Source organism: Dreissena polymorpha, unplaced genomic scaffold (assembly GCF_020536995.1).
Source record: "Dreissena polymorpha isolate Duluth1 unplaced genomic scaffold, UMN_Dpol_1.0 chrUn075, whole genome shotgun sequence".
In the NCBI taxonomy this organism is placed as follows: Eukaryota; Metazoa; Mollusca; class Bivalvia; order Myida; family Dreissenidae; genus Dreissena; species Dreissena polymorpha.
In genome coordinates, this window is record NW_026273389.1 from 17,763 (window position 1) to 28,207 (window position 10,445).

At 33.9% G+C, this 10,445-nt stretch overlaps 1 protein-coding gene across 1 annotated transcript; it reads left to right on the plus strand.

Annotated features, from left to right (window-relative positions):
* The first annotated feature begins 5,748 nt into the window (after positions 1–5,748).
* On the plus strand, positions 5,749–10,218 carry LOC127863995 (uncharacterized). Its single transcript, XM_052403668.1, has 3 exons — positions 5,749–6,353; positions 6,788–7,797; positions 8,505–10,218. The coding sequence occupies exons 1-3, from the start codon at positions 6,019–6,021 to the stop codon at positions 8,861–8,863; spliced, it is 1,704 nt and encodes a 567-aa protein (XP_052259628.1). The 5' UTR covers positions 5,749–6,018; the 3' UTR covers positions 8,864–10,218.
* Positions 10,219–10,445: the final 227 nt, after the last annotated feature.

Consider the following 10,445-nt stretch of genomic DNA (forward strand, 5'->3'; position numbering starts at 1 on the left):
TCTGTATGTATACTACAGATATTAAAATAAAACTACACATTGGTTCAGTTGTTTTGTAAGCAATCACTTACTTAGACCCATAACTTTGACGAGCCTTTATTGATTATGCCCGTGTGATATTTAGAGAAAAGTCAGTAAAGTAAGACGCAAGTTGAAATTTATTTGAGGTCACCAAACAAGGTCCATACATATGTTTGCGCGCAACAACTCTTTTTATAAGGTTTTCTTTAGGGCCCCTTTGGTCAAGGTCAGTATTGCACTCAGTAACTTTTGATAGGATGAAAATATTGTACTAAAATTTTGTGTTAAGGTAAGTCACATACTGGTATAGTGAAGGATTGCGTTCGGGGACAGTGGGGTGAAGTTCACCAATACTAAAAATAAAAAAAGGCTTTGCACTGGACAACTTAAGTTTGGATGGAATTATAGTGCCTTAATTCTGTTTTAAAGTAGCTTACATGAAAACCTAAGGTGGGATTGCATAATAAACCATTACGGAAAAGGTATTGGTTTCAGCTCAATAGCGTGAGTTATGATGGAAGACATGCTTCAAGCTTTATTAACTTTTAATTAATTGTTAAAAAGTTAAAAATCCAGTTTCTTGGCATGGACACTTTTCATATCATTTTTCTGGGTCTCGTTGTTACCTATAATTAAGGGGGTGTCATGTAACTACTGATTTTGCTACTGTTAGTGCTTATCCTATGGCACAGCCATAACTTTGTTGCTGCTAACTGCTGTTGCTGATGATTGATAATGCTGCTGTCAATAATAATGGTTTCAGTTATACAATCACTTTTTACTGTTGCTTCTTCTGTTGCTGCTGATAATAGCAGTGGTCCTGACACTGCTACTGTTTTTAATGATATTGTCTCCTTGTTGTCGTGTTTAGTTGTTTGCCTGCGGACAACTAATGTTAGTACCACGCGTTGAAAGTCGGTCTGCTCTTGAGTACGCTAGGAACGATAACCGCAGCTTTGCACATGCTCATTCATAATCTGAGGCTATTAACAGATGATGATAAACAAATATAGTGGGATGTTGTGTAACCTCGTTCATAGTGCATGCTGCTACAGCGAGGTTAAATTTGTTTGCCTGGGAAACATTCGTTTGTTTTCAACAGATAGCGGCGATCTTTTATATTCATGGGTGCTAAAAACGCAATAGTAGAATGTTATGTTTGTGTTCATTCCCAGTTCTCAATTAATAAAACGTTGGACATGAGTTCACCAATTACTACAAGTATACTAAAGACAACAACGAAAATGCTATTCAATCGCTGAACTTTGAAATAAGGTTTGCAATTTACGTTTATAAATAATTAAATTGAAAACAAAAGTTAACCTATTGTGTTTGTTAATTTGTTAGTCGCATTTTTACCGCATGAAATGTGTGTTATCATTGTCAAACCACACATAAGTGTAAGTAGATAAAAATTATACTACGGGAGTACCACACATTAGTGTAAGAAGAAAAAAAATACTACGGCAGTTCACGTCATTATGTGCCCTCACATGCCTTATTATGAGTGTGTTTCTTCACCATCGAAATATATCGCGCTATAATATTTGATTTACGCGCAGTTTTCTTTCAACACATTTAGTTAATTATATATTCCCCGGACGATTTAGTGAACGAGTACTGACCCTGAAGTTCTGCGAGATGGATTTTAACGCGTAATTGTAACTGGGCCACAATTTGTGTCGTTTGAACATACAGAGAGTAGTCCGGAATTCCTTACACTGACCAGTGATAATCCTTTGTACTCAGCACAGACACAGTGCTGTAGCCAAAGTTCAGAGGTTGTATCTCGAATCAGCCTATGAAATATTCGGATATATTCATGCATGTTTGCCGGCGTTATGTAAAAGTCATTTAAGTCAAAAAGCTGAGTAAAACAGCCATGCCGAAAAAGCGCATTAGTGATCTATACCCATGTTTAGGTCAGACTTGTTGATACCGTGTGAACTGATAGGGTAACAAATAATGCATAAACAACAAAGTACGGGTTAACAGGGCTGTCTTTATAACTACCTAATTCGAGAATAAATGTTTGGCTCGCATATTAATTTTATTTATTTTCATCAATTATTTTATTGTATATTTAGAATTTGCATATGGTGTCAAAAATCAAAAGTTCAGGGAATTTCCATAATGAAATTATATTCTTAATAAGATAGATATTCGATATTCCAACAATATTCATTTACTGTAATGGTGATTGCAAATTGTCTTTATCTTCAGTTTTCATTACCATTTACATCATACTGTCTATGCCTTCTGAACGTCAAGAAGGGCCATGTTGTAATTTTGTCTAAGTTATCTCTATAAAAAAATAGGGTGATGAAAAGTGCACACACATCTCAACCCGTGCGTTAAGACACACTCTGTATACATTTGAATTGCTTGTGCTTTAATTCAAAAGTTGCGATTAATTTATAAAAATGAGTTGCGTCTTAGATTATTCAATAGCGAACAACTCCAGTGCGTTCAGCGCTTTGATTAGGTTTTTTAATCATCAAAGTATGCATATGATTGATATTTTAGAGCATGTTACAAACTTAGCAAATCTGAAACAATTTTATTTTGTCAATTTACCAAAACGTGAAAAGATCCCTTTGAATTCTGTCAGTTGCATGAGATATTGGCCATTGTTTAAATATGATTTGTAACGGTATAATCACAGAGTCATGACTATCACTATCTTGTTTCATACTACCTTATATCTAACCTTTGTGGCTTTAAAGAAGTGGATTTTGAAGATTCTACTTCAGGTCAGGTTTTTATACATAAACATGCTTAGATTGTTAGGGCCCTTTTCACAGATGTTTGCATGTATTGAAGTTTGTCATTAAATGCTTTACATTGATAAATTTAAACATTGGATCCAAAAAGGACTCGAACCACTGGCCCCTGGAGTCCTGGAGTAAAAGTCTACCACTGAGACCACTCGGTCATCCTTGCTCATACAATGAAGGATGTATTTTATTCTATATATAAGCAATCATCGGCGTTTCACAACATATAACGACAGCAACAAAACTCTCCAAATTATTTATTCGTTTCGCGTTGCAACGCTTTATAATCTTCAGGTTTTTAAATCGTCAAAAGATGCATATAACGACTATTTCAGAGCATGATAAATGTTCAGTATTACTGTTTTTCTCACAAATATCATAACTAAAACGAAAATTTGCGAATCTGAAACAACCTTTTTAATTTTGTCAATTCACCAAAACGTGAAAAGGCCCCTTTAAACCTGAACATGGAGTGCTGAATGTGACAAATTGATACCATCTAGTCAATATCTAGGCCTAGTTTGAATCTGGGTCACATGCATCAAAATACTCGATCACTAAGTTAATTCTTAAAATAGAATTAAAGCTACCTTCGGTTTAAATATTGCAGTAACACACGTGTACAATGGTGTTGTTGCATTGGTATATGAGCCTTGCTCTGTGAAAATGGGGTTTAATGACTGTGCGTATTTCCGGGGCTAAATGGATGTGTGCACAGTGTCTTTCCAGATTAGCCTGTCCAGTCCACACTGGTCAATTATGGACGACACTTTCGGCCTTAATTGGATTAATACATGTGTAGATTGCCTGTTTTTCCAGAACAATGCTCAGGTGTTTATGACATATAATTCATATACCCATAGTAATTGCAAATAGCAGAAATTAGTCCATTATACAAATATGTAAAAACATTTTTCATATATTTTATTTTCACATGTTTATTGTTGAATTTGGCTGTGTAATTTGACTACTCAATATTCATATCGCAAAAAGTATGCATTATATAAATTATACCAAGTAAGTGTGATCAGGTGTTGGGCTTTATACACAGTGGATGTGATCAAGTGTTGGGCCTCATACACAGTAAGTGTGATCAAGTGTAAAAACCTTATACACAGAAGGTGTGAGAAAGTGTGGGGCCTGATATAAAGAAAACGTGATAAAGTGGGGCCCTTATACAAATGTAGTGTGATAAAGTGTAGGGCCTTACACAAAGTAAGTGTAATCAAGTGGGAGGCCTTATACAAAGTGACATCAAGTGTAGGGCCGTATACAAAGTGAGCATGATTAAATGTGTGGCCTGATACAAAATGCAAAGTGTGGGGCATTAAACAAAGTAAGTGGGATTAAGTGTGGGGCCTTATACAAAGTAAGTGTGATTAAAAGTGGGGCCTTATAAGAACTAAGTGTGGTTAAGTGTGGATCCTTATACGAAGTAAGTGTGATTAAGAGTGGACTTGTACAAAGTGAATTTTATTAAAAACTGATACCTTTGACTGCACCTAATATGAAAACCTGAAACACACTCAATTTACTATATGAAGAACAACAGTGTATACATTCTTCTCTTAAAACTTTCAGAGACGTAAATTCTGAAAAAACATAAAAATAGTGAAACCAAAACAAAATATGCACATATATCATACATATCATATAGCAATTTTAACCAAGTAAAGGGGGCGGGCAAACGACCTGTGTTTGCTGCCAATAAAACCTCAAGTGACAAAGAAAACCTCTATACACCTTTATAACGCCACGAAACCTTGCAATGCACGAGCTAATTTCCCGCTTTATCAAATTGTAAAACGAAGAAATATGAACAATAGCGAAAATCATAATAGAACCAATTAAAAAACGTGAGTAATTTCATATATCTGTTCAACGAAGTTCTTGGCAAATCTTCGAAAACTTGTTTGATATTAATGCTAGCAGCCGCCCATATAATGACATCAAAGGGGTCGGTAAAGTTGTCGAGGTCCTTCGTCCAATGCAAGGCACGAACCTTTATTCTTTCTTGTTTAGGGAAACTGTTCCTTTCATATAGTCTAAAACTTCTTCATGGCCTGTTATCGTCACGTGGCTGACTGAAAACGCCGAGCATGCTCAACAGTATTTTGAAAATACATAAATTATTTATATCGACTTATTTTGTCAATAATGTTTAATCTCTTTCACTTCAACGGTGAGTGGTAATATATGGCGTGTATGGTTTTCCACAGCTAAGTTGTTAAAATCATGTTCCCCGGCTCAAAACTAACTACACTCCAGGTTCACATGATGTATATAAACTTATATAAAAAAACTAATTAACAATCTTATGCTTTGACACCCCAAGGGAAAGGCGTTAACTATTTGGTGTGTGACATCATACTGTGTTTCTCTACTAAGATTGTTCAAAGTATGTCCCTGGGAATGAATTGACCCCACCCTACTTTACTTGTTTTTTAATGTATACTTAGATAAAATACCTAGATATTACACAAACATCACAAAGTCTTCATACTACAGTTGTTCATCTGCATGTTCCAGGTGAGCCGCACTCTTGTTCTATTTACATGTTGTCGCATGTGTATCCTTTGTATCGGCCCTCTTAATGATAACATCTAAATATTTTTAGTCGAAAAACATACATGTTAAAAATGTCAATCTATTGTTTAATGTGTCTTTTTGGACATAACAATAAAAACTGCATTACAATCGGTAATGTTTTACAAAAATACTCTTGATATATTTAATGTTATCCTGTGACAATCTTGAAAACTGTGGAATAAAACCAAATGTTCAATTCCCTCTTTAGGCTCTTACAAAGATAAAAGCTAGACTGGAGTTCTAACTTGTCATTTAAGTGGTCTAGAGTTAAAAATACGGCCAGTTTATAATCATGTTGTCAGATTCACTTAAAGCAATAACTCTCGTAGCTTTATTGATTCAATACAGCCAAATAAACAAACCATTAACTCAGGTGTATTCTTATCTTTACATTTTATCTTACCCAGATCACGTGATGGATTACAGAGTTACTGTGTTTACTGAAGTTTCAAAATTCAAACAATATATTGTTAAACGTTACTTGTTAATTGACTATGGATAATAGCTTAATTGGTGTGATATGTTCAGCTGTTTAATCTATCATCGTTTAATGATACCAAAATATTCAAGTTAAATAAGAGATAAAGAGATCTAAAGCTGCTGTGTGTGTAAAAATAAATCATTCAGTAAAATGGCAAGTTTTTCACAATCCACTTTTGACAAGGGATCAGACATGGTCCTAAACGTCTTGTGCTCGACCTGTGAAGATAAGAAACTGGAAATCATGGCTGATTTCTACTGTGAATCTTGTTGGAAGTTTTACTGCAGAAAATGTATAAACATGCACCGCAAGTTGTTTACAAAACATGTCCCCTTTGGAAGGGGGGATATGAAGAACTGGCCAGTCGCCAAGAAAGTGGAAGATTTTATTCTGAAATGCGATGTCCATAAAGAAGAAATTCTGAAAATGTATTGTGATGAACACAGTGAGCTGTGCTGTACAAATTGTGCATTCCTTAATCACAGGTATATTGTTTCTTTATTTTTATTATTAAAATACAATAACATAAATAAAAAATATAGGGTTATCAATCTTCTTTGGAAGAAGGTAACATTATTAGCGAAATACTGGTGTATGATATCAATGAAATATTTTTTGTTTATTTGAAGAAATCAATAATTTTTGCATATACAGTAATTATGAATATAACACTGCAGTTTTAAGCTTCCTTAGTAAATCACTAAATGGGGCTTAACTTTCAAATCTTGTAAATAACTGCTGAAATGAATACTTAGGTTTTAGATTTCAATAAATGAATGTATATATATATATATATATATATATATATATATATATATATATATATATATATATATATATATTCCCATGCCCAAAGCTTTAACGAAAGTATTTTAGTATTTAATATAGTTTACAGTGTTTTTAATTCTCTTTTTTTAAGACTCTGCCAAAAGGTAACTCTTATATCCGACAAAGTGAAAGGTCAGTCCACAGACCTTCAAAAACTGTCATTTTCTATCAAAACTATTCTGGAAGAAATAAAAAAACTTCAAGACAACCAAGAGGCTAGCAATCAATTTGTTCAAAGTTCATTTGACGAGCAGTTACACACAATACAGGAAACACGCCAAAATATAAATTCAGCCTTAGACACAATCGAGCAGAAGACATTGAAGGAAATGAAAGATACTCTCACGAATCTTCAAGCCTCTTCCAAAAGTGATGTTGACAAATGCATCAGGCTTAGGGACGAATTGAAACAACTTCGTAACGCCATACAGGATATCAGTGATAAAAGCAAACTGGAACTATCCTTTATAGCCACCACGAAATGCAAGGACAAAATACAGCATTGTGAAACCTTTCTAAAGAAGAACTCTCTTGGGAATAAAGTTTCAATAACATTCCAGCCTAACCAAGAAATTATACAGTACTTGTCTAAACTGTCTGGTCTTGGACAGATTGAACACAGTACACATACATTGATGGGGCAAGATAATCTAAACAAGGTGTTAATTGTGCAGGGGAAGTCTGAACATAATTTAGGAATGTCAAGTGATTCAGAGGTATGCAATATCTGTGCCATCTGTGTCCTCCCAGAAGGACAAGTCCTGGTAGCAGACGATAATAATAACACAATCAAGCTGCTTGACCAACAGTACCAGGTAGTGAGTCACTGGAGTGCTACTGGCACGCCAGCGGGAATGTGTGAGATCACACCCAGTGAGGTGGCTGTGACTGTGAATGGTCCAGATACAAACATACATGAGGTCCAGTTCATCACAGTAAACAACAGGCAGCTGGTGATGGGGAAAAAGCTTCAGTTACAACATTTATGTAGAAGTATTGCCTTCCACCAGGATGACCTGTATATTACTTCTTGGACTGCACTGTACAAGTATACACTCAGTGTCAGCAAGATGTATGACGATACATCAGGTTATGAGACAGGTAAGAATAGCACAATTATGAAATTTATATTTTAGGTTGAATACAAAGATATAGAATGTAGCATCATTGCATTATTCCAGCCACAGTTAAGAATGCAATGTCACGTTAAGTTCATTCAGTGTATAACATGTGTATTATTAAACATTAGTGTGTTTTTAAATTACTGTTACCTTGAGTCAATAGTTTTTGGTGTATTTGACATGTTCAACAATTGAGTATGGACTTGTAAAGAAAACAACCGTCTTTTATAATTGATCAAAAAACTATATATAATATTTCAATTTCAGAAACAAAAATACGTTCAAGTTACTTATATGTATGGTTGTCATGTAAAATATCTCAATATATGTTTCAATAACATTGTAATCCTGTGTATATGTATGGATAATCTATAATTAGTTCATGTAGTTACATCACCTGACACATTTTTCAGTGTTAGTATTTCCTTTTGTGTTGTTGTTGTAGACATCAATTCTTGAAGCACCAGTCACATGCAAACATCCCAAACATTGAGCGAAAACAAAGCACTGGAACAAAACTTCCTGCCAAACCTAGTTAATGATTATTATTGGATTTTAATGCAGACCTTAATCATTTGTTGCATAATTTATTGTATTTAACAATATACAATTAATACAGTTTTAACGAGATTTGTTATCAATTGCTATACATATTATTTACTTGCTTGATGCTACTCTGTATTGCAGTAGACAGTTGTGCTGTGAGTCCCACAGGGGACAAGTTGTACATCACTAACCACTCCAAGCACAAGCTTCTTATCCTGGCCAGGGATGGGTCAGTCCTGGTCACCTTTAGTGACCCAGCACTGGCCTGGCCAACTGGAGTAAACGTGACACCTTCTGGGCAAGTGCTGGTATGTGGAGGCCAATACCCCAACTTCTATATCGTACAGTTGGACCGTGAGGGAAGAAGGAAGCTGGCCACTCTTGCTACGGAGAAGGATGGAATGGGTAACCCATGGTCAGTCTGCTACAACAGACACACCGCCTGCATAATTGTCGGACTTTTTAACATCAATATTATCCAGGTGTTCAAAGCACAATAGTGTTTTTTAACAAGCATCTTGTTTTATTATTCAGATTATTTAAATTGGCCATGAGAATATGCTGTTCTACATTTAGAGCATTGTGGTATGATACCATAACAATAATAGCATTAATAAAGAGTATATGTGAACATTTTAAGTGCTCTGAATGTATTAAGTTGTTAACTCTATGAAAATTATTTGTATATTTCTATTTAACTTAACACGTTAAAATGATTTTAGTTCAGAAAATAATTTTTATTATTTACCTTACATCAAAATCGCACTCGATTTATGTATATTGGCTTTCATGTTTTTAACATACATTACAAACGTATAGAAGATTACTTGAAATTTGTTTAATCCTTGATTTTGAAATATGATGAAAATTGTTGTTCCTGCTTTGAAAACACCTTTCTTTATAAATTGAAATGACCTTAACTCAGGTTTGGATCAAAATTAATACCAACTGAAATGTTCAAATATTCTCTTCCATTTCAATTAAATGAATAAATGTTAATTCAGCATCGGCTAATATGAAAATTATAGCGATGCAGCATTTTACCATTTTGTTAACCCGAGTTTACAATACGAAGCTGTTTGCACAAGATTTTGCACTATCAAAATCAAGACATTTTGTGTGTGCCCTTTATATTTTCCAGAGTGTTTATTTTTGCAAATGGTTTTCTTAAATAAAACAATAAGAGTTTTATCATATACTATACCCTGTTACCTATTTAATACAACCATAAAATATTATTTTAAATTACACATGTGTAAGACAATATTTTTAAACGTTTTCATTGGCTTAGTTTTCGTTTTTTGACCAATCGCATTTTGTTATTTTGCTGAAATGACGTTGCAACGTCAAATGACGTCACGAAATGTAATCAATATTCGGGATTTATCATTATGTTTGCGTAAATATTTATTTAATTTGATCATTTTAAGGCATGTGATTCAAAAGATCCGAGACTTGTTGTCATATTATACCATATTTTATTAAACTCGTCCAGGAAATTTGCCAAAGGCTCGCTTACTAACTAAATTCCTGAACTCGTTTAATAAAATATGGTATAATATGACAACTCGTGCCAGATCATATATATATTGCATTCTGTGAAATAGTATATATTATAGCATATAGTTCTTCCTCACTCTTCCCTACCCTGATATACATGCACTTACATCATAAACATTCATAGTATTGTTTTTTTCTATAATTGATATTCAAACATTTTAAAGTAAGGAGTTTCACATAAGCCAAAATTACAACAGTGCATTAATGTAAAATTAGGTAGCTGAAAGAAATACCAATAGTAAGAACCAGTTTAATTGATCTTATTTAAAATAATATGCAATAAACATAAATTGATTACCATTAGTCTTTTGACATGAATTCTCCGGTTTTAAATAGTAATGAAATACAATTCAATCAATTTTAATTAAGTTGGTTATATTCCAAGATAACAATTACATGCATGTACAGGTAAATTAAAGATTTGCTCCCTAACATCTCTAAAACACTGTGACAGTAAACATCAAGAATAAAATTAAAAAATAGAAAAAAAGTAAGTTTCAACAGGACTCGAACCACTGACCC

Bases quoted from the DNA above. Each gene is read 5' to 3' on its own strand.
- LOC127863995 (XM_052403668.1), top strand. From the start codon at position 6,019: ATGGCAAGTTTTTCACAATCCACTTTTGACAAGGGATCAGACATGGTC. The intron at 6,354-6,787 runs GTATATTGTTTC...TCTTTTTTTAAG, and splicing joins TGTGCATTCCTTAATCACAG to ACTCTGCCAAAAGGTAACTC. The intron at 7,798-8,504 runs GTAAGAATAGCA...TCTGTATTGCAG, and splicing joins TACATCAGGTTATGAGACAG to TAGACAGTTGTGCTGTGAGT.